This window comes from Oncorhynchus kisutch, linkage group LG13 (assembly GCF_002021735.2).
Source record: "Oncorhynchus kisutch isolate 150728-3 linkage group LG13, Okis_V2, whole genome shotgun sequence".
Classification (NCBI taxonomy): Eukaryota; Metazoa; Chordata; class Actinopteri; order Salmoniformes; family Salmonidae; genus Oncorhynchus; species Oncorhynchus kisutch.
In genome coordinates, this window is record NC_034186.2 from 71,339,353 (window position 1) to 71,363,722 (window position 24,370).

Consider the following 24,370-nt stretch of genomic DNA (forward strand, 5'->3'; position numbering starts at 1 on the left):
CATCTCAACCGATGTCTCACTTATTCCACTTAAAAGAAAATATTCACAAGAAAACCACAAGTGTGCCATCTTTCCTGGACTTTTAATATTGTAGCCGACTCATCACCAGGACAAAGAGCCTGGCAGGCAACCATCTTCTGTACATCACTTGTTCCCTTCTTTAAAAAAAAAAAGGGCAAATGAAAAATGTAACTCAGGTGCTCAGTGAAACAAGTACAAGACAAGAAAAATGTAACCAGTCTAATAATGCTTGTGCCCAGACTCGAAGGTAGCTGAAGATAGTGTTACAATTTACCTTAATTAGGAGCAATGCTACTAAACAAGAAAGCTGTTATTTTTGTAAAAAAAACTTGGTTAAATACATGTAAATAAGAAATCTCTGAATTACCAATCATTTTGTAGTCTAATGGTTGTTTTGTGTAGTAGCACCATTCAGATTGTTGCAAGATAATGGGGGGATTCATCTTGTAGTGATTCACATGAGAAACCAAAGAAAATTACGTCTTAAGAGTGCAAAAAACATTAACAAAAAAATGTAACACACCTTCCTTGAAAATAAAAGTCCCTTTTCATTAATGTTATCTTTCACCAGGAAGATGTCGCTTTGCACATATCTTGTCACTTTCCTTTGTCTCCATTATAATCTGACAATTTCCATAACATTTTTTGTTCCACATACTGTAATTTCTTTCTTGTTCCATTTGTCACAAGACAAATCCAAAAAGTGAATTCAGTTCTAATCATAGCCCTCATTGGCTGATAAAAAAATCATCCAATCAAAAGAGCTAAAAACAAAACCATAAAAGTTAACATACAGTTCATATCAAAGAACTGAAATAAAAGCCTTAGAAACTAAACAATACATAGTGTGTTATGTTATCCACTCGTAAAATGGCTACAGGGACAGAAGTCTGATAACCTAGTTAAATCCTTCATTTGTAACAAAATCTATTTAAAACAGACATGAAATGTGTCAAAAGTGGACACGATACACAACAGGATTGTTAAGTGTATTTCACAAATGCAGAAGAACTGGAGACAGACGAGCAGAGAAACAAATACAACAGCAACCGATAAAGAACCATGTAACAGGTCCTGTGAATGAACATGTACAAATATACACTTCGGGTTTTGAGTGAATAAACAGACACGTAGCTTAAAAGCCTGCCATATATGAACTTATAATTAATTTCACTCATCATTACTGCCATGATATAAAAAAAACATCTGACAAACAAGCATCACTTTCTTTATTCCTATTCTGTCAAATCGATGTTGCACATCCTGGCGGACTAAGCCTTCCATCTCTTGTTTTTAATGGTAATGTTTGATTGCTACTTTCTGGGGTATAAAGCACATGTTGGTTCCAACTCCAGTAGTTATCGTCCCTACTTTATTGGTCATTCCCAAAAAATTATATTTATTGCATTCTATTCACGTATAGTTTGAAATAAAGCGATACATAACGGAATAAAAAACAAGCAATATTGAAACAGTGTAAATATAGGTACCGATCCTATCAACTTTAATAACCTTTTGTGTCTAGGGGGCAGTATTTTCATTTTTGGAAAAATAATGTTCCCGTAGTAAACGGGATATTTTGTCAGGACAAGATGCTAGAATATGCATATAATTGACAGCTTAGGATGGAAAACACTCTTAAGTTTCCAAAACGGTAAAAATATTGTCTGAGTATAACAGAACTGATATTGCAGGCGAAAGCCTGAGATAAATCCAATCCGGAAGTGCCTCATGTTTTGAAAGCGCTGCGTTCCAATGCGTCCCTATTGAGCAGTGAATGGGCTATCAACCAGATTACTTTTCCTCCGTATTCCCCAAGGTGTCTACAGCATTGTGACGTAGTTTTACGCATTTTTGTTGAAGAATACCCGTATGTGGCTACATTGCGCAACTGGTCACCTGATGGCTCCCAGAGTGATTCTCGCGTAAAATACAGAGAAAAAAAACAATTGTCCCGGTGGATATATTATCAAATATATATTTGAAAAACACCTTGAGGATTGATTAGAAACAACATTTGCCATGTTTCTGTAGATATTATGGAGCTAATTTGGAATATTTTCCGTGTTTTCGTGACTGCAATTTCCGGGTGATTTCTCAGCCAAACGTGAAGAACAAACGGAGCTATTTCGCCTACAAAAATAATATTTTTGGAAAAAAGGAACATTGGCTATCTAAATGGGAGTCTCGTGAGTGAATACCTTTGATGAGCTTCGGATGTTAACGATTTAATTTGATTGCTTTTCTGATTTCCGTGACCAAGTTACCTGCTGCTAGCTGGACAAAATGCTATGCTAGGCTATCGATAAACTTACGCAAATGCTTGTCTAGCTTTGGCTGTAAAGCATATTTTGAAAATCTGAGATGACAGGGTGATTAACAAAAGGCTAAGCTGTGTCTCAATATATTTCACTTGTGATTTTCATGAGTAGGAATATTTATGTCCGTTGCGTTATGCTAATTAGTGTCAGTCGGTGATTACGCTCCCTCATGCGGGATGGGGAGTCACTAGAGGTTTTAACAGGCTCTTACACAACTTTCTCCTTTATGGCCTTTTTCATGTAACTCCCCATTTCTCTTCTAACCTCTTAACATGTTACTACCACCCCACCACATACCCCTCTCTCTCTCTCATCTACTTTCTCCCCCTCTCTTCTCTACATAGCCATGGTGGTGAGGTGCTGATGCCCTAGCAGGCCTTTGCGCCCCCCTCCCACCCCGGGGTGTCCCCCTCCATTGCCGTGACCACAGTACTCCTGGAGGTTTTGCCGTAGTGTGACCAGGGCGGACCCCAGGCAGGCGCGGTTAGGGGCCAGGATGCCCCCCGGCAGCTGGATGAGGACGGTGGCCACCCCGGCCATGCCGTCGTCCGTGGGCTCCAGGGTGATGGGCCCCACCTTGAAGGTGGAGTAGGAGAAGCCCATGAGCTGGGACAAGAAGGGGTCGGAGCGGCAGAAGTGCTGGTAGCCGCTGTGGGAGGATGGGTGATGGTGGGGGTGCGAGGCCGTGGTGTTGGTGGGGACATAGTGGTGGGTGTTGAGGTAATGCAGGGGCAGGTGTTGCCCACTGTTGCCCCCTCCACCCAGGGTAAGGTGGTGGTGGACGGTGGGGCCGGAGCCTGGCTCGTGTTTGTAGGAGATGGCCCCAGCACGCCCCCTTTGGCCAACTACAATGCCCCCCAGCTTTCCTGTGCGTGCATGGGCCAGGGACACGGCACTGCCCCCCACCCCTCCGCCCCCTGTGGCGGGCAGGTAGATGAGCTGGGGCTCCTCTGGCTCCAAATAGACAGTGAGCTTGGCGAAGGGCCTGGATGCCATCTTGGTCATTTCCTGGATGTGACGCCTCTGCTCTCGGCGGAAGTCCATGAACTGCTTGATCTTCCAGAGGAGGACGCAGACGGAGAGGAAGAGGAAGAAGCAGGAGAAGAAAACAGAGAAGAAGACGAACAGGTCGATGTGAGCCTGGTCCTGGCGGAGGAAGAGCAGGCCCTGGGACTCGCCCAGTCTCTCCTCGGCGCCTACCCCGCGCAGGGCGATGTAGAAGCGGCTGGACTTCAGGGAGTGGACCTCATGGGGGAAGGTGATGACCACGCGGTCACGGACACCTCGAACAATCAGCACCGTCTGGGGCTTCCACACCGTGATATAGGAGATGAGCCCCTCCGTCTTGGCCTCCCGTACCTCCCTGTCTGCCCCCGGGGGCTTGGCGTGGAGCTGCAGGGGGGTGTTGGGGAGCATGGCCCCACCCAGGCTGGATGAGGAGTTGGCATACACCTTCATAGGTGACGGAGGTGTCTCCTTATCCCCCCCGCTCGCCCCACCTCGGGCCACCGACTCGTCCTCGATCTTGATGGCGTGGATGCCTGTGTGGAGGTCCACTTCTACGATGAAGGTGTCATGGGAGTTGGACACGTACACCTCCACCTCCCCGAAGGTCACGTCGATGGTGACCCGGATGTCCACGTTGGTGAACTTTGGCTGGGCAGCGAAGAAGACAGTGCGTCCCTTGGGCAAATTGCGGATGGTGGGGTCGTGGAAGCAGTTTGTCTGAGAGGTGGGGTCGAAGCAGCACTCATTGTCCACGTTGAACTGGCGGTAGCACTGGCGCCCGTTTACTGGTGTGCCATTGAAGGAGTCTTTGCACTTGGCGCACTGCGTGGAGGATTCCAGAGAGGGAGAAGAAACAAGAAATACAAGTGCATGTAAATACTGTGCTTATTGTCTGTATATGGATGTGATCTTTACAACCAGGAAAATCAAGGTATCCTTCTTCAGAACTCCCCCTGCTGTATCAGTATACAGTGCCTTGTGAAAGTATTCGGCCCCCTTGAACTTTGCGACATTTCAGGCTTCAAACATAAAGATATAAAACTGTATTTTTTTGAAGAATCAACAACAAGTGGGACACAATCATGAAGTGGAACGACATTTATTGGATATTTCAAACTTTTAACAAATCAAAAACTGAAAAATTGGGCGTGCAAAATTATTCAGCCCCTTTACTTTCAGTGCAGCAAACTCTCTCCAGAAGTTCAGTGAGGATCTCTGAATGATCCAATGTTGACCTAAATGACTAATGATGATAAATACAATCCACCTGTGTGTAATCAAGTCTCCGTATAAATGCACCTGCACGGTGATAGTCTCAGAGGTCCGTTAAAAGCGCAGAGAGCATCATGAAGAACAAGGAACACACCAGGCAGGTCCGAGATACTGTTGTGAAGAAGTTTAAAGCCGGATTTGGATACAAAAAGATTTCCCAAGCTATAAACATCCCAAGGAGCACTGTGCAAGCGATAATATTGAAATGGAAGGAGTATCAGACCACTGCAAATCTACCAAGACCTGGCCGTCCCTCTAAACTTTCAGCTCATACAAGGAGAAGACTGATCAGAGATGCAGCCAAGAGGCCCATGATCACTCTGGATGAACTGCAGAGATCTACAGCTGAGGTGGGAGACTCTGTCCATAGGACAACAATCAGTCGTATATTGCACAAATCTGGGCTTTATGGAAGAGTGGCAAGAAGAAAGCCATTTCTTAAAGATATCTCAGTGTCTGAATAGCACGATTTGCCATAAAAAGTATCATTTAAAGTTTGCCACAAGCCACCTGGGAGACACACCAAACATGTGGAAGAAGGTGCTCTGGTCAGATGAAACCAAAATGGAACTTTTTGGCAACAATGCAAAACGTTATGTTTGGCGTAAAAGCAACACAGCTCATCACCCTGAACACACCATCCCCACTGTCAAACATGGTGGTGGCAGCATCATGGTTTGGGCCTGCTTTTCTTCAGCAGGGACAGGGAAGATGGTTAAAATTGATGGGAAGATGGATGGAGCCAAATACAGGACCATTCTGGAAGAAAACCTGATGGAGTCTGCAAAAGACCTGAGACTGGGACGGAGATTTGTCTTCCAACAAGACAATGATCCAAAACATAAAGCAAAATCTACAATGGAATGGTTCAAAAATAAACATATCCAGGTGTTAGAATGGCCAAGTCAAAGTCCAGACCTGAATCCAATCGAGAATCTGTGGAAAGAACTGAAAACTGCTGTTCACAAATGCTCTCCATCCAACCTCACTGAGTTCGAGCTGTTTTGCAAGGAGGAATGGGGAAAAAAATTCAGTCTCTCGATGTGCAAAACTGATAGAGACATACCCCAAGCGACTTACAGCTGTAATCGCAGCAAAAGGTGGCGCTACAAAGTATTAACTTAAGGGGGCTGAATAATTTTGCACGCCCAATTTTTCAGTTTTTAATATGTTAAAAAAGTTTGAAATATATATCGTTCCAATTCATGATTGTGTCCCACTTGTTGTTGATTCTTCACAAAAAAATACAGTTTTATATCTTTATGCTTGAAGCCTGAAATGTGGCAAAAGGTCGCAAAGTTCAAGGGGGCCGAATACTTTCGCAAGGCACTGTACCTGCTTGTAAACTGTGTCTAGTGCCTGCACCATCCTATCCATACCTGTGTTCTGTAGCAGTCCTTCCTGTCGCTCTGCGGGCTGCTGAGACAGGAAGAGGTCTCTGTGTTGTTCTGACATGGGCAGCCTGTGCCGTCATGTTCATTACACGTGTCTGCATGGCCGTTACACTGACACCTACAGGTGGGAGAAACAAATAGCATTTCAGCTTTCTGGAGGATTCAGCCCTCCGAAGTGACTTTTACAGAATCACTCCATCATGAACACTCTTCTGAAGTGCAGTCTGGAAAAGTGAAAAATCGGATGGGTGTGAACACCACAATATGGCTCCATGTCCCTTTCATGCAGGGTAGCCTAGTGGTTAGAGCGTTGGACTAGTAACCGGAAAGTTTCAAGTTCAAACCCCCGAGCTGCCAAGGTACAAATCTGTCGTTCTGCCCCTGAACAGGCAGTTAACCCACTGTTCCTAGGCCGTCATTGTAAATAAGAATTTGTTCTTAACTGACTTGCCTAGTAAAATAAAGGTAAAATATAATAAAAAATTAAAAAATCCATTAATTACAAGCAGTGGTGTAAAGTACTTAAGTAAGAATACTTTCAAGTACTACTTTAGTAGTTATTTGGAGTCTTTACTTAACTCTCCTTTTTATATATTTTTGACAACTTTTACTTCACTATATTCCTAAATTAAGTACTTTTTACTCCATACTTTTCCCCTGACACCCAAAAGTTCTCGTTACATTTTCAATGCTTAGCAGGACAGAAAATCGTCCAATTCACACACACTTATCAAGAGAACATCCATGGTCATCCCTACTGCCTCTGATCTGCCAGACCTCACTAAACACTAATGTTTTGCTTTGAAATTATGTCTGAGTGTTGGAGTGTGACCCTTGCTATCCGTAAATAAAAGAAAAAAAGCAAACCATCTGGTTTGCTTAATATAAGGAATTTTAACTTATTCATACTTTTACTGTTGATACTTAAGTATATTTAAATCCAAATACTTCTTCTCAAGTAGTATTTTACTAGGTGACTTCCACTTTTAGATTAAGGTATCTTTACTTTTATTCAAGTATGAGATTTTAGTACTTTTTCCACCACTGATTACAAGTGAATTAGATGTGGCTAGTTAATTTTAAAGGAATTACTACTCACTTGTCACAGTTCCCCTGCAGTAGGAAGTAGCCGCTGAGGCAGCTCTCACACTTGTCCCCCACGCTGTTGTTCTGGCAGCTCACACAAACTGCTGAGTCCTCTGTAGGACCTTCCGACACCCACTGAACAATCTGATAAAGGAGAGGGAGTTCAACACGAGAAATGTAGCTAAATGACATCCAAGATGGTATACCTGTTCCTACACAGTGAGTTTCTAGCTTGCACATAAATCATGATATGACCACAAAAGATGCTGTTGATCAGATCAAAAGTAACCCATTACTAAACTCAAAGCAAGATGGGGAGAACATAAATGAACTTAAACAGACTAAGTCACTTACGCTGTCTGGGTCCAGAGGGTGGTCTTGGGGGTGGTCTAGCGCCCTCTTGTGTTCGTCCCGGGACAAACACACTGCACTGTTCCCCCTGCAGAACTCCCGACAGGGGCGACACGTCCCCCCGCCCACCGCCAACCCCACATACAGGGGCTTACACTTCTCACAGTGATCACCCTGGAACAGGAGAGAGAGAGCCACAAACCACAATCATCAGTATATGATACACTGAATGAACTTGGAATCTGACCTGGGATCAGCACCAGTGTGTCACAAGTGTTTTGGCACTCAAGAAACGCATTGGGCTGTGACATGCATAATCTTACAGTTGAAATACTGTGTGTGTGTGTGTGTGTGTGTGTGTGTCTGCCCCACTCACCATAGTGTTGTTTTTACACTCCAGACACTTGTCAGGCTCAGACACTCCTTTACAGTTGCTGTGTTTGTTACAACGACACTGAGACGAGCAGTTGTCCCCCACAAAGCCAAAGTGACACTGACACACTCCCGGGGACACACAGGTCCCGTTGACACAGCCCTGAGCACAGACCGGCTCACACTGGCCTGACACACTGCAGAGAGGGAGTAGAGAGAAAGAGGAGAAACTTAAACGGATACTATGGATGTATACCTACTGAATATGTAGCCCTGTTTGTTTTCAAGTTTCAATGTCACATACACAAGTACAGTGAAATGCCTTTCTTGCAAACTCAAAACCCAACAATGCAATAATCAATGTATTACGCTAAAAAAAACAAGAAGAGGAAATACGCAATAAAGTAAAGCAAGAAGGATACTATATACAGGAAATATTTAAAAAGTCAGTTCCAATACCATATTTACATGTGCAGGAATACTGGAGTGATGGAGGTAGATATGTATAGGGATAAGGGGACTAGGCAACAGGATTTAAGATAAACAGAGTAGCAGCAGCTTGTATGTGAGTGGGTGGGCAGGTGTGTAGAGTCAGTATAAAATGTATGTGCATATTATGTGTGAGCAGATGATGGAGTGTGTGTGTGTAGGGCCCCGTGACTGTATTGAAATAAAAGGTCAATGAAGATACAAGACAAACTCAGTCTGTGTAGCTATTCTGTTAGCTAATTATTAGTCTTATTGTTTGGGGATAGAAGCTGTTCAAGAGCCTGTTGGTGTCAGACTTGATACACCGGCAGCTCTTGCCATAAGGCAGGAGGGAAAATAGTCTATGACTTAGGTGGTTGGGGTATTTGACGATTTTCCAGGCCTTCTTTTCACACCTCCTGATATAGATGTCCTAGATGCCATACCAAGCAGTGATGTAGCCAGTCAATATGCTCTCAATGGTACAGCTGTAGAACCTTCTCAGGATACTATGTATGTATACCAACTGAATATGTAGGCGTGTTTGCAGGACAGGTGGAGTGGTAGTACTGATGATTGTGATGATGTAATGATGATGAGGTTGTGTGTGTATTGCTGCTGAGGTATCCAAGTGCTACTTCTTCTGCCGTTAATGATGATTGTGACGTGTGGCTTCCTACCGGCTGAGAACGTAGCCCTGCTTGCAGGTGCAGTGGTATCCCTGGGTCAGGTCATGGCAGTCCTGGGTGACGTTACAGTGGTGGTGGCCGTTGGCACACTCATCCTCCTCTGGGCAGTGGAGGAAGGACCAGCTGCTGTTTCCCTGGGGACACACTCCCTCACTCACACCTGACACATGCACGCACACACACAGGGGAAAGTGAGGAGAAGAGGTAACTTGAAATAGTTATTGGGAATAGAGAATATAACCCTAAATGTTGGACAATAAAGTTATTCTATAATGCTCTTATATTTCATTCATTCATTTTATATAAACTCAGTAAAAAAAAGAAACGTCCTCTCACTGTCAATTGCGTTTATTTATAACCAACTTAACATGAGTAAATATTTGTATGAACATAACACGATTCAACAACTGAGACATAAACTGAACAAGTTCCACAGCCATGTGACTAACAGAAATGGAATAATGTGTCCCTGAACAAAGGGGGGGGTCAAAGTATCAGTCAGTATCTGGTGTGGCCACCAGCTGCATTAAGTACCGCAGTGCATCGCCTCCTCATGGACTGCACCAGATTTGCCAGTTCTTGCTGTGAGGTGTTACCCCACTCTTCCACCAAGGCACCTGCAAGTTCCTGGACATTTCTGGGGGGGAACGGCCCTAGCCCTCACTCTCCGATCCAACAAGTCCCGGACGTGCTCAACGGGATTGAGATCCAGGCTCTTCGCTGGCCATGGCAGAAGACTGACATTTCTGTCTTGCAGGAAATAACTCACAAAACGAACAGTATGGCTGGTGGCATTGTCATGCTGGAGGGTCATATCAGGACAAGACTGCAGGAAGGGTATCACATGAGGGAGGAGGATGTCTTCCCTGTAACGCACAGCGTTGAGATTGCCTGCAATGACAACAAGCTCAGTCCGATGATGCTGTGACACACCGCCCCATCCCACGACGGACCCTCTACCTCCAAATCGATCCCGCTCCAAAGTACAGGCCTCGGTGTAACGCTCATTCCTTTGACAATAAACATGAATCCGACCATCACCCCTGGTGAAACAAACCCGCAACTCGTCAGTGAAGAGCACTTTTTTACAGTCCTGTCTGGTCCAGTGACAGTGGGTTTGTGCCCATAGGCGACATTGTTGCCCGTGATGTCTGGTGAGGACCTGCCTTACAACAGGCATACAAGCTCTCAGCCCAGATTCTCTCAGCTTATTGCTGACAGTCTGAGCACTGATGGAGGGATTGTGCTTTCCTGGTGTAACTTGGGCAGTTGTTGTTGCCATCCTGTACCTGTCCCGAGGGTGTGGTGTTCGGATGTACCGATCTTGTGCAGGTGTTGTTACACGTGGTCTGCCACTGCGAGGACAATCGGCTGTCCATCCTGTCTCCCTGTAGCACCGTCTTAGGCGTCTCACAGCACAGACATAGCAATGTATTGCCCTGGCCACATCTGCAGTCCTCATGCCTCATTGCAGCATGCATAAATCACATTCACGCAGATGAGCAGGGACCCTGGGCATCTTTCTTTTGTTGTTTTTCAGAGTCAGTAGAAAGGCCTCTTTGGTGTCCTAAGTTTTCATAACTGTGACCTTAATTGCCTGCCTTCTGTAAGCTGTTAGTGTCTTAACGACCGTTCCACAGGTGCATGTTCATTAATTGTTTATGGTTCATTGAACAAGCATGGGAAACAGTGTTTAAACCCTTTACAATTTTATGAATTATCTTTGAAAGACAGGGTCCTGAAAAAGGGACTCTTTTTTGTTGAGTTTACACACACACCTGTTCAAAAGTTTGGGTTCACTTAGAAATGTCCTTGTTTTTGAAAGAAAAGCAACATTTTTATCCATTAAAATAACATCAAATTGATCAGAAAGTTGTAAATGACTATTGTAGCTGGAAACAGCTCATTTCTAATGGAATATCTACATAGGTGTACAGAGGCCAATTATGAGCAACCATCACTCCTGTGTTCCAATGGCACGTTGTTTTAGCTAATCCAAGTTTATAATTTTTAAGGGCTCAGGAGTGGATATTCTAAAGGTCTATTCAATTCTGTTCCCCTCACCGTTGAGGCCTCCCTGATGGCAGCGTCCAGCCCCGTTGCCCCCCCGGGCAGCACACCAGCCACACTGGGGACAGGTGATGCACTGAGAGCACTGGGTGAGCTGAGCGCACTGGGGGGAGCAAGAGTCCCCACCAGACAGCAGACGACCACACTGACCCGCCTCACAGCGCAGAGGCACGAAGGACGGACTCACACACTGGAGGAGAGGGGGAAAGAAGGGCTGAAATGTAATCTCATTCATTTGTTTTTGAAGCTACAATGCAGAAATACATTCAGGAAGAAAATAGACACAGATATGATCCTAAAACACCCACAGTCTCCGTCTTACCTGCTGCAGTGCCATGCTCCACACACAGTGCTGCCAGCCCCCGTCTGAGCCCCGGGAGCCCAGGCAGAGGTTGCAGGTGCTGAGGTGGTGGCAGGGGGGCGGGCAGGGCAGAGGGGGGGAGGACTCCACCTGCATGGGGGACACGTTGAGCAGGGCGTAGCTGAAGCACGTCCAGTCGTAGGTGGGGTTCACACTCAGGATGCGCCTGGTCTCGCCTGGAGGAACCGCAAAACACCAGATGTAAGAGAGTGGTTCTCAGTTATTCCAGCCACAACTTAGTCTAGTGGTCATCCCAAGACTCCTGTCCCTAGCAATAGAAGGTGAATGGAGGTGTCTCTCACCGGTGCGTTTGAACTGGCGTGTCCACATGCACTTCCCTGAGGCGGTGCACTTGGGGCAGTCGGAGGCCTCACAGCTGGTCTCAGTACAGTTGCTGGACAGGAAGATCTCTCTCTGGTTGATCCTGCAGTCGTGTTCTGAGGTGCAGCTGACTGTACTGCTGATGCATGCTCCCTCTGGACAGTTGGTGCACCACTTACACTGCAGAGCAGACTGGGACTGACAGAGAGGGGGGGTTAGTGTGAGGGTGTATGTACGGTCTGAGCTAGTGTTTGTGTGTGTTTGCATGTGTGTATTACCTGTGAGGGGCTAGAGAAGGTCCTGGGGTGGCGTGCCAGACACTCGCTGCAGGTCTTCAGTCTGCGACACTGGTCTGGTAGACGAGGGGTGGGGGAGCAGGGAGACTGACCAATGGAACAGCCCAGTCTGAGAGAGAGGGACAAAACACCATAAAGAGGGAGAGATGGGAAAGTTTGTCATTAATTCTGATATGGGGAAAGAATAAACATGATTACACAAAGTGACAACCCCAAGAAACACCTCCAAAATAAAAAGACACAGTCAACAACTTGGAAACATCATCATTCCCATGATGACCATAGCTGTACCTCTCAGCAGTATCAGAGGTGGCGCAGGTGCCCCTGCACCAGACACAGCTGCCTGTGGTGGTGTTGCAGGCCTCGGGCGTGGGCAGCAAGGCACAGGGGTCAGAGGGAAGGGTCAGGGTGAGAAGACGCCCCAGGGTGACCCCGTTGAACCCCCCAGAGAGGAACAGCCGCCTACCCCAGCCCGCCATGGCCAGAGACACTGAACGGTTAACTGGCTCGCCCACCGCCGAGTCTGAGAGAGAGGAAGGGAGAAACGTTAGGATAATCTCCACATCCTTATCAAACTGAGCATACAGTGGGGCAAAAAAGTATTTAGTCAGCCACCAATTGTGCAAGTTCTCCCACTTAAAAAGATGAGAGGTCTGTAATTTTCATCATAGGTACACTTCAACTATGACAGACAAAATGAGAAAAAATGATTTTTTAATGAATTTATTTGCAAATTATGGTGGAAAATAAGTATTTGGTCACCTACGAACAAGCAAGATTTCTGGCTCTCACAGACCTGTAACTTCTTCTTTAGAGGCTCCTCTGTCCTCCACTCGTTACCTGTATTAATGGCACCTGTTTGAACTTGTTATCAGTATAAAAGACACCTGTCCACAACCTCAAACAGTCACACTCCAAACTCCACTATGGCCAAGACCAAAGAGCTGTCAAAGGACACCAGAAACACAATTGTAGACCTGCACCAGGCTGTTAAGACTGAATCTGCAATAGGTAAGCAGCTTGGTTTGAAGAAATCAACTGTGGGAGCAATTATTAGGAAATGGAAGACATACAAGACCACTGATAATCTCCCTCGATCTGGGGCTCCACAAAAGATCTCACCCTATGGGGTCAAAATGATCACAAGAACGGTGAGCAAAAATCCCAGAACCACACGGGGGGGACCTAGTGAATGACCTGCAGAGAGCTGGGACCAAAGTAACAAAGCCTACCATCAGTAACACACTACGCCACCAGGGACTCAAATCCTGCAGTGCCAGATGTGTCCCCCTGCTTAAGCCAGTACATGTCCAGGCCCATCTGAAGTTTGCTAGAGAGCATTTGGATGATCCAGAAGAAGATTGGGAGAATGTCATATGGTCAGATGAAACCAAAATAGAACCTTTTGGTAAAAACTCAACTCGTCGTGTTTGGAGGACAAAGAATGCTGAGTTGCATCCAAAGAACACCATACCTACTGTGAAGCATGGGGGTGGAAACATCATGCTTTGGGGCTGTTTTTCTGCAAAGTGACCAGGACGACTGATCCGTGTAAAGGAAAGAATGAATGGGGCCATGTATCGTGAGATTGAGTGAAAACCTCCTTCCATCAGCAAGGGCATTGAAGATTAAATGTGGCTGGGTCTTTCAGCATGACAATGATCCCAAACACACCGCCCGGGCAATGAAGGAGTGGCTTCGTAAGAAGCATTTCAAGGTCCTAGAGTGGCCTAGCCAGTCTCCAGATCTCAACCCCATAGAAAATCTTTGGAGGGAGTTGAAAGTACGTGTTGCCCAGCAACAGCCCCAAAACATCACTGCTCTAGAGGAGATCTGCATGGAGGAATGGGCCAAAATACCAGCAACAGTGTGTGAAAACCTTGTGAAGACTTGCAGAAAACATTTGACCTCTGTCATTGCCAACAAAGGGTATGTAACAAAGTATTGAGATAAGTATTTGGTCAACAACAAAAGTTTATTTTCCACCATAATTTGCAAATAAATTCATTAAAAATCCTACAATGTGATTTTCTGGATTTATTTTTCTTCTCATTTTGTCTGTCATAGTTGAAGTGTACCTATGATGAAAATTACAGGCCTCTCATCTTTATTTTTAATTTTTTATATTTGCATTTTCCAATTAAGAACATTCAAAACAAAAGTGAAAAGATATTAGACAACGATAGGACAAAGTGACAGTAACAGACGAGCGTAACAAAAATAAATAATAATAATATTTATTATATAAACAAACATACAATAAGAAAAGAAAAAAGAAAAATAACGAGACATTGGATCACCTGCCGTAGGCTACATATTATACATTACGTGTGAAACATTATGTGAGGATTCTATAGAGATTCAATCAATGAGATGTGGGGGGAGATTCTCCATATAGTCAATAAAAGGTTGCCAAATTCTGTAAAATGTCTTTAACTTATTCCTCAAGCAGTAAGTGATTTTCTCCAAAAGGATACAACTATTAACTTCCGATAACCACATTGCAACGGGCAGGGAGGAATCCAATTTCCATTTCAAGGCAATACATTTCTTGGCAATCGCTAGCCATATTTCTGTTAGCTTTATAGTATGGCTTTGCCTGAGATTGGTGTTAGTAAAGTTACCCAGTAGACAGACCTCCGGGTCTAAAGGGAATGCAACCCCGTGAATTGAGGATATGGTATCGCATACCCCCTGCCAGAAACCGTGTAGTTTTGAACACTGCCAAGTGGAATGGAGGAATGTTCCTTCATCTGAGCCACATCTAAAACATAGGGAGGAGATATCTGGGTTGAACTTGTGCAGTCTAGATGGGGTGATATAGAGCTGATGGAGGAAATTAAACTGGATCAGTCTGTATCTGGAGTTCAATGTGGATGTAACACCATCCCTGCATAGGTCACTCCATAGATCCTCATCAAGATCAATACCCAGATCTTTTTCCCATCTAAGTCGGGGTTTATCTAGCCCAGGCAGTGTTAGTCCTGACATAAGAGCATCGTATACATGGGAAATGGTCTTGCCACAGTGGTTGGTCTGCGTGGCAGAGTTGTTCAATAGGTGACATCTTAGGTAGGTTCCATTGTCCCTTGAGAGTCACCCTAATAAAGTTTCGTAGTTGTAGGTAGCTAAAGAAGTCCCTGTTAGGCAAGTGGTATTTCTGTTTCAGCTGATCAAAAGACATAAGAACTCCCTCCTCGTAACAATGTTCCAGAAGAGTGATCCCCTTATCAGACCATGGTCTAAAGTTACTATTCTGGAAAAACATAGGGATCAATCTATTGTTCCATAAAGGGGTTTTAGGGGAAAGGAATCCCCCTCGTCCGAACAGCTCATGCAGTTTGCACCATGCCAGGACAGAATGTGTGATTAAAGGGTTGTCTGTGATGGTTTTTATAGATTTTCTGTCCCATTTGTAAAACAAATCTGCCCCAGTGTCATCATTTACCTCAAGCTTTTCAATGTTCAACCATGAGGGAGAGGGACCATTGTCAAACATCTGAGCCAGAAACCTAGACTGTGCAGCCCAGTAGTACATTCTAAAATTGGGGAGGTTTAAGCCCCCTTGACTGTAATCAAGGGTCAGTTTATCCAGGCCAACCCTAGGGGTTTTGCCGTGCCAGATAAACCGTCTGGTCAGCTTGTCGAGAGAGGAAAAAAAATGTTGCGGGAACAGGGATAGGGAGAGATTGAAACAGATATAGAAATCTGGGCAGGACATTCATTTTAATTACATTGATTCTACCCAGTAGAGTGAGAGGTAAGTCCATCCATTTACAAAGGTCAACCTCCACCTTTTGCAACAAACTGGCCAGATTGAGTTTATAGAGGTGCTTTGAGAGACTAGTCAAGGACCATATCACCTCCACCCTACCTGACACCCTTGACCCACTCAAATTTGCTTACCGCCCAAATAGGTCCACAGACGATGCAATCTCAACCACACTGCACACTGCCCTAACCCATCTGGACAAGAGGAATACCTATGTGAGAATGCTGTTCATCGACTACAGCTCGGCATTCAACACCATAGTACCCTCCAAGCTCGTCATCAAGCTCGAGACCCTGGGTCTCGACCCCGCCCTGTGCAACTGGGTACTGGACTTCCTGACGGGCCGCCCCCAGGTGGTGAGGGTAGGCAACAACATCTCCTCCCCGCTGATCCTCAACACTTGGGCCCCACAAGGGTGCGTTCTGAGCCCTCTCCTGTACTCCCTGTTCACCCACGACTGCGTGGCCACGCACGCCTCCAACTCAATCATCAAGTTTGCGGACGACACAACAGTGGTAGGCTTGATTACCAACAACGACGAGACGGCCTACAGGGAGGAGGTGAGGGCCCTCGGAGTGTGGTGTCAGGAAAATAACCTCACACTCAACGTCAACAAAACTAAGGAGATGATTGTGGACTTCAGGAAACAGCAGAGGGAACACCCAACCATCCACATCGATGGAACAGTAGTGGAGAGGGTAGCAAGTTTTAAGTTCCTCGGCATACACATCACAGACAAACTGAATTGGTCCACTCACACAGACAGCATCGTGAGGAAGGCGCAGCAGCGCCTCTTCAACCTCAGGAGGCTGAAGAAATTCGGCTTGTCACCAAAAGCACTCACAAACTTCTACAGATGCACAATCGAGAGCATCCTGGCGGGCTGTATCACCGCCTTGTATGGCAACTGCACCGCCCTCAACCGTAAGGCTCTCCAGAGGGTAGTGAGGTCTGCACAACGCATCACCGGGGGCAAACTACCTGCCCTCCAGGACACCTACACCACCCGATGCTACAGGAAGGCCATAAAGATCATCAAGGACATCAACCACCCGAGCCACTGCCTGTTCACCCCGCTGTCATCCAGAAGGCGAGGTCAGTACAGGGGCATCAAAGCTGGGACCGAGAGACTGAAAAACAGCTTCTATCTCAAGGCCATCAGACTGTTAAACAGCCACCACTAACATTGAGTGGCTACTGCCAACACACTGTCAATGCCACTGACTCTACTCCAGCCACTTTAATCATGGGAATTGATGTAAATATATCACTAGCCACTTTAAACAATGCTACCTTATATAATGTTACTTACCCTACATTATTCATCTCATATGCATACGTAGATACTGTACTCTATATCATCGACTGCATCCTTATGTAATACATGTATCACTAGCCACTTTAACTATGCCACTTGGTTTACATACTCATCTCATATGTATATACTGTACTCGATATCATCTACTGTATCTTGCCTATGCTGCTCTGTACCATCACTCATTCATATATCCTTATGTACATATTCTTTATCCCCCTTACATTGTGTATAAGACAGTAGTTTTTTTTGGAATTGTTAGTTAGATTACTTGTTCGTTATTACTGCCTTGTCGGAACTAGAAGCACAAGCATTTCGCTACACTCGCATTAACATCTGCTAACCATGTGTCTGTGACAAATAAATTTGATTTGATTTGATTTGAGGTTGTTCAGATTACCATCCACCATTATGCCCAAATATGTGAAGCCCATAGGCGACCATCTAAAAGGAAACTTGTGCTTGATGGTATGATGGTCAAAGACAGACAACGGTAAGATTTCGCTTTTATCAAAATTGACCTTATATCCAGAGAAAGAACTATAACACTGTAGTAGGATCTGCAAGTGAGAGAGGGAGTGTTCTGGGTTTGTTAGAAATAAGATAAGGTCGTCCGCAAAGAGTGCTAATTTATGGGTATGGGGGCCCACCTCAAAGCCATGTATGTCAGGGCACGTTCTAATAGCCTCAGCCAACGGTTCGATGGCGAGGTGAAAGAGGTGGGGGCTAATTGGGCAACCTTGTCTGTTCCCCCTATAAAGAGGGAAAGAGGAGGAAGTAATTCCATTGGTAGCAATCCTAGCTTTAGGAGATTTGTAGAGTGATTATCAAATTTACAAACACGGTACCTAAACCAAACTTTTCCAAGACGCGAAAGAGGTATGGCCATTCAACCCTATCAAAGGCCTTTTCAGCGTCGAGGGAGACTGCGACACTAGGTATTTTGTTTTTGTTAGCAAGGTGAATTATATCAAAGAACCTTCTGAGATTATTAGAGGACAATCTATTAATTATGAAGCCAGTCTGATCTGGGTTGACCAACATGGGAAGGCATGACTCCAGTCTCTTAGATAGCATCTTGGTGACCAGTTTACAATCTGTGTTAAGGAGAGAGATTGGTCTATAGGAGGTGCACTTTAGCGGGTTTTTCCCTTTCTTGTGGATTACAGTAATCACTGCTTGAGAGAAGGACTCTGGAAAGCAGTTGTCTTCTCTGGCTTTTTTAAGTACCTCCATAAGGTAGGGGACCAACAGCTCCCTAAATTCTTTATAGAACTCTGGAGGGAAGCCATCCTCCCCAGGAGATTTATTAGAAGGTAAGGATTTAATGGCCTCCAACAATTCAGGAACTGAGAAGTGTTCACTCAGGCGCTCGCCGTCTTCCCCTGACAGGCATGGGAGGTTGAGAGAGGAGAGAAAGGAGTCGATCTCTGATAGATCATGGCTTGATTGGGAAGTGTAGAGGTCTTCATAGTATTTCTTAAAAGTATTATTAATTTCAGTAGGGTCGAAAGATCTCATTAGTAAGAGTTTCTATAGCCTTAATTGTCCTCTTACTTTCCTCTGCTTTCAGTTGCCATGCCAACACTTTGTGAGCTTTCTCTCCAAGCTCGTAATAACGCTGTTTTGATTTAGTGATGGCCCTCTCAGCTTGATATGTGTTCAGAATATTATATTTAATTTTTTTATTTACCAAAAGCCTGTATAGATCTTTAGTCGGGCCTCTTTGGTAGGTTCTCTCTAGCTTGGAGATTTCAGATTCAAGGGCACTCAGTTCCGCACCGTGTTTTCTCTTCAGCCCTTTAGTATAGGAAATGATCTGTCCCCTCAGATAGGCCTTCAATGTGTCCCAAAGAATGAAACTGTCAGGAGCAGAGGGTTTGTTTGTCAAAGTAAAAATATTGATCTGCTCTTTGATGAATGCACAAAATTCAGGTTGCTTTAGGAGTGTAGAATTTAGTCTCCATCTATATGCTCCATTTACCTTGGTAGGAATGGAGATTGATAATACCAGAGGAGAATGGGCACTAAGCAATCTGGGGAGATACTCGACATCTAACACTCTATGAAACAGTTGTGTCGAAAGTAAAAAGTGATCTATGCGTGTGTGTGTCTTGTGTGGGTGTGAATAAAAAGAGTAGTCCCTATCCTGTGGGTGCAACTGTCTCCAGATGTCTAGTAAATTGAGATCTTTCATGAATGACATGGTGAGCTTGCCAGCTTTGGTAAGAAGTGAGGGTTTATCAGAAGACCTATCAAGAACTGTATCTAAGCAAAAATTAAAATCTCCTCCAACCAGTAGCCATCCTGGTGGTGCTTGAGCAACCTGAAGGAAGACATTCTGAATAAACATATGGTCATCGAAGTTAGGAGCATAAATATTCAATAGGGTCCAAGACTCTGAAAACATATGCCCCTGCACCAAAACAAACCTGCCAGAGGGATCAGAGATGGTGTTGTTGACTCTGAAAACATATGCCCCTGCACCAAATCAAACCTGCCAGAGGGATCAGAGATGGTGTTGTTGACGCTGAAGGGGATTTGTCTACTTATCAAAATTGCAGTTCCTCTTGCTTTGGAGTTAAAGGAGGATGCAAAAACCTGTCCTACCCATTCCCTCTTCAATTTCTTGTGTTCACTGGCTGTAAGATGTGTTTCTTGTAAAAACACAATGTCAGCCTTTAAAAAATTAAGGTATGTATAGACTCTTTTCCTTTTAATTGGGCTGTTAAGACCTTTTACGTTGAATGTGACATATTTTAGTGGATTAAGCATAGGTTGGGTTTCAAATATGTAACTGAATAGAAATCTATCATATGCAGATAATTAGGAAATGTTTCAACTTTGGTTTGAGCACAAAAGTGACCTGTGTGTCTCTTTAGGAAGGAAACAATAAACATAGAAAAAAGAAATAAAAATCCCACCCACCCCGATTGTCAGACTAAAACAACAATCCCAACAATCAAACATGAATACACTTGTAGAGATACGTTGCTGCTCGCTTTCCATCTTGCTCTTACTAGCTAAAACTTGGCGTAAACTAAAACCTGCGAGCGCTCTAAATTGAAAACAATTTAGATATTTATGGCTGAATAATAGATATTAATATAATAATAGATATTTATGGCTGAATAATAGATATTAATATAATAATAGATATTTATGGCTGAATATTTACTGCCCACGGTAAGGGATGCTTGAGTCTCTTTTCGAAAGATGAACATAAATGAGGGGGAAAGCAGTGGGCCTAAGCCCACTTATTGCTTCGCCCAGTGGATATGGACTAAACCAAAATATACTCTCCTGTAAATGTAATAGAACTCACCCCGGGAAGATAGGGTTAGTTGAAAATGTACAAATCAATTATAGTGACCGGGAGATACCAGCAGTTCAATCCGGATAAGAGAAAATAAACTACCTGCATTTTATCCCCCAGAGAGACCGTCCTGGCTCAGACGTTGCATTTTATCCCCCAGAGAGACCGTCCTGGCTCAGACGTTGCATCTTATCCCCCAGAGAGACCGTCCTGGCTCAGACGTTGCATCTTATCCCCCAGAGAGACCGTCCTGGCTCAGACGTTGCATTTTATCCCCCAGAGAGACCGTCCTGGCTCAGACGTTGCATTTTATCCCCCAGAGAGACCGTCCTGGCTCAGACGTTGCATTTTATCCCCCAGAGAGACCGTCCTGGCTCAGACGTTGCATCTTATCCCCCAGAGAGACCGTCCTGGCTCAGACGTTGCTCAGTTCTTTGAGAAAAGTGTGCACTTCTCCCGGTGTGTTGAAGAGATGGCTTCGGCCTTTGTACTGAACTTTCATCCGCGCAGGGTGGATGAGGTAGCCGGTGATGTTCTTCTCCTTCAGTGCTTTGGCGGCAGGTCTGAACTGCTTGCGACGTCTGGCGATATCCGCGCTCATATCTGGGAAAAGGCTGACCCTCTTTCCATCGATGGTGATGTCCCCTTTGGCTCTTGCGAGTTGCAGTATCTTCTCTCTGTCTTGGAAACGGAGGAACCTGATCAGGACGGCTCGTGGGGGCTCATCTGGCCGGGGTTTCGGCGCTGATGTTCTGTGGGAGCGTTCGATTTCCAGCGGCTTGGTGAAGTTGATTATGCCTCTAGGACCTCCGGGATCCATTGAGTGAAGAAACGGACCGGGTCACGGCCCTCGCTGTCCTCTTTCAATCCCACCACATGGATATTACTACATCTACTCTGGTTCTCCATCTGATCTACCTTGTTTTTGAGGTAGGCATTGTCCTTTTGCAGTTGTATCAAGACCTGGTCATGTCTAGCGATGGTATCTTCAACTGTGCTAATGCGCAACTCTGCCTCAGTCGTTCTCAAAAGGAGATCATTCATGGAGGATTTCAGGTCGTCAATGGAAGAATGGAGTTCAGACAATTTCTTATCAATTATCAGAGAAAGACCTCTGTTACCATCCTGAATTTCCCGGAGGAGAGTAGCCAGCATGTCGGCAGGCTCGCAAGAGGCTGCTGAGCGCAACAGTCTGGAACTGTCGTCTGAGTTATGAGGGCTAATGCTAATCTTGCTAGCTGTAGCGTTATCGTTATCTTGGGAATCAACAACGTTTTGGTCATCCTTCTTGCCTCTCGGTCGGAGGTCCATGGCTCTTTGGGAGGGTAAGTACTTGACAATTTATCAGCCGATGTTAGAATATTGTTTCAACGTTGTTATTTAGGTAAAAATAGAATATACAACTCTTGAAGAGCTCGGTTTGTCAACGTCTGCTCAGCTCCGCGGCATCACGTGCTCCCGCCTCTCATCTTTTTAAGTGGGAGAACTTGCACAATTGGTGGCTGACTAAATACTTTTTTGCCCCACTGTATATGCAGTGTTTTGGCTAGCCACATGTAGTGTCAGTCACACAGTTACCTGGCTGTATCCATGTGTTACAGTTGATCTGGTACAGATACACCGTGTTGCTGTAGTCCTCCACTCCTGTCCTCCCTCCAACAATCACCATGGTGTCTTTTATCAGGGCTGCAGCGTGGAAGAAACGGGACAGGGGCTGGGGAGAGAGAGGGAGAAAAAAAAGACGGTGTTAATTTAAGAACATTTTTATTGATATAATGACAATGTCATCAATTAAGGCCAGCCTGGGAATATGTAAAAGCTGTTTAAATACCGGTTAGCTATTTATTTATTTACCTTTATTTAACCAGGTAGGCAAGTTGAGAACAAGTTCTCATTTACAATTGCGACCTGGCCAAGATAAAGCAAAGCAGTTCGACAGATAAAACGACACAGAGTTACACATGAAGTAAAAACAAACATACAGTCTAGTTAAGCCGTGGTTGTACCTACCTTATTCCCCTGTGAGGGGACCAGTAGGGACCAGGTGAGGTTGGCATAATAGAGACTGTAGAGCTCTCCTGAGGGCTCCACTGTCTCCACGTGGAAGCGGTAGCCTCCGAACACGTACACGGCGTCCGTCTGCTCGTGGTACACAGCCGAGTGGCCATACAGACCTGAAGAGAGGACAGGACACACAGGAGTCAGTCAAGAGACAACACGGGAGGGTTAATCAACAGACTAGTAAATTATGCAACATCATAAGGGACAGCAGTTTACAGTTCATGGTGTCAGAAATAACTCTTTGCTCCAACCATAATGACTGCACCTCAATCTTTATATTCTATGCCTACTTAGTGGGAGAGGTTCCACGAAAGCTGAGTAGGGACTTTCCAGATTGGCAGGTTCTAAGTGAGTTAATGAGTGCAGGTGGAGATCCTTCTGACCTGTAGGAGGTGTGCCGGTGTGGGGGGCGACGGTCCAGTTGCCAGAGTGGATGTTGAACTCCAGCAAGTGATGGTTGAAGCCGTTCTCTGGAGAGTAACCTCCGATGAGCAGCATAGAGGAGTCCCGACGCACCGTTAGAGTATGACCTGCCACCGGTGGCAGCACTGAGCTCTGTGGGGAAAGAGGACACAGACTAATTGGTTACATAGAAGTCTATAGTAAATTGAATCGTGGGGTGTAGGCTGACAGTTAACTACCAATATTTTATGTTTAGTGTTTTTTTGTTATATACCCAATTATATATATATATATATATATATATATATATACCCAATTAAGGCATGGTGGATTGCTAAAACCAAGCAAACCTTGTGCTGTCGCCACACCAGACTGCTGAGGTTGAGGCTCCACGTATCCACGGCGACACCCTTCTGCGTGACGCCACCCACCACCAGCATGAGGTTGTGAGTAGCTCCTTGGCCGCCGGAGAGAGGCTCGTGACTGGCCAGAAGGGCAGAGGCGTGGTGGTAGCGGGGGCTGGGGGTGGAGCCTTCCTCCACTGAGCTGGTCAGCATCTGAGTCCAGCGCCGCTCCAACACAGAGTACCTGAACCCACCAATCAACACAGAGAGGGAAGAGAGACAGAGAAAATAACTGATATGAGTTACTGGTCATTTCAAACAATTACAAGAACAAAAACACAGCCATTAAAAAGTCCCCCCCACACACACACACACCTGTAGACGTTTCCCAGGATGCCCTCTGAGAGAGAAAGGCCTCCATACATCCAGAGGTTCCCCTGGGGTCCAGACACGAGAGAATGGCCCATCCGGTGGAGGAACCTGTGAGCCTGGTTCTGTGAAGGGAGGGAGAAGTTTAACACTGTGACACTCTGTGGTGTGAGTGTTTGTATGTGTGTGTGTCCTGGTTCTTACCGCTGTGAGCTGTGTGTCCAGTAGGGTTTCCCAAACTAGGCTGCTGGAGTCCAGAGGGGTGGAGCAGTCAGAGCCGCCCCAACCGTCTGCACACACACACACTCCCAGAGACTAAAACAGAGACAGACACACAGAGACAGAGGGTTAACATTAGAGACACACAAGAGACTGTAATATATAGGAACAGGATAAACAAAGAGGAAAACATCAAAACAACAATGAGCATTCACACTGTCTGCATTAACAGTGCTACTGTTCAGTCCCTCTCACCAAGTTACAGGAGCCTCGGCCCTCTGCTAGCCCACAGCCCTCGGGACAGAGGGGCCTGTCACAGTACGGTCCCCCATACCCCTGAGTACACTGGCACAGCCCCCCGCTGCACTGCGCCCCTCCCTGGCATACGGGTGACCCATCCTCCCCCGCCTCAGAACCCTGGCGACAGCGCCGCACCCAGAAGGAGGCGTTGAAACCCTGAGGGCGGTCGGACGAGACGTTGGCCTCAAAGTACACAGAGATCACACCTGGGAGAGAGAAAAAACAAAGGGATCAGAGAGGGA

At 45.4% G+C, this 24,370-nt stretch overlaps 1 protein-coding gene across 1 annotated transcript in view; it reads right to left on the reverse strand.

The window, feature by feature from the left end:
* Positions 1 to 63: 63 nt before the first annotated feature.
* The window catches only part of LOC109878882 (multiple epidermal growth factor-like domains protein 8), a 43,445-nt gene continuing 19,138 nt past the window's right edge, over positions 64 to 24,370 (reverse strand). Inside the window, exons 26-43 of the mRNA XM_031787138.1 lie at positions 24,084 to 24,334; positions 23,814 to 23,924; positions 23,616 to 23,734; positions 23,247 to 23,484; positions 22,878 to 23,049; positions 22,444 to 22,607; positions 22,012 to 22,147; positions 12,322 to 12,553; positions 12,013 to 12,139; positions 11,716 to 11,932; positions 11,375 to 11,589; positions 11,047 to 11,242; positions 8,974 to 9,142; positions 7,830 to 8,022; positions 7,457 to 7,627; positions 7,116 to 7,246; positions 6,002 to 6,134; positions 64 to 4,172 (exon numbers count right to left, since the gene is read on the reverse strand). Coding sequence (XP_031642998.1) covers positions 2,679 to 4,172; positions 6,002 to 6,134; positions 7,116 to 7,246; positions 7,457 to 7,627; positions 7,830 to 8,022; positions 8,974 to 9,142; positions 11,047 to 11,242; positions 11,375 to 11,589; positions 11,716 to 11,932; positions 12,013 to 12,139; positions 12,322 to 12,553; positions 22,012 to 22,147; positions 22,444 to 22,607; positions 22,878 to 23,049; positions 23,247 to 23,484; positions 23,616 to 23,734; positions 23,814 to 23,924; positions 24,084 to 24,334 — 4,469 coding nt within the window. The 3' untranslated portion in view covers positions 64 to 2,678. The remainder of the gene's footprint in view (positions 4,173 to 6,001; positions 6,135 to 7,115; positions 7,247 to 7,456; positions 7,628 to 7,829; positions 8,023 to 8,973; positions 9,143 to 11,046; positions 11,243 to 11,374; positions 11,590 to 11,715; positions 11,933 to 12,012; positions 12,140 to 12,321; positions 12,554 to 22,011; positions 22,148 to 22,443; positions 22,608 to 22,877; positions 23,050 to 23,246; positions 23,485 to 23,615; positions 23,735 to 23,813; positions 23,925 to 24,083; positions 24,335 to 24,370) is intronic.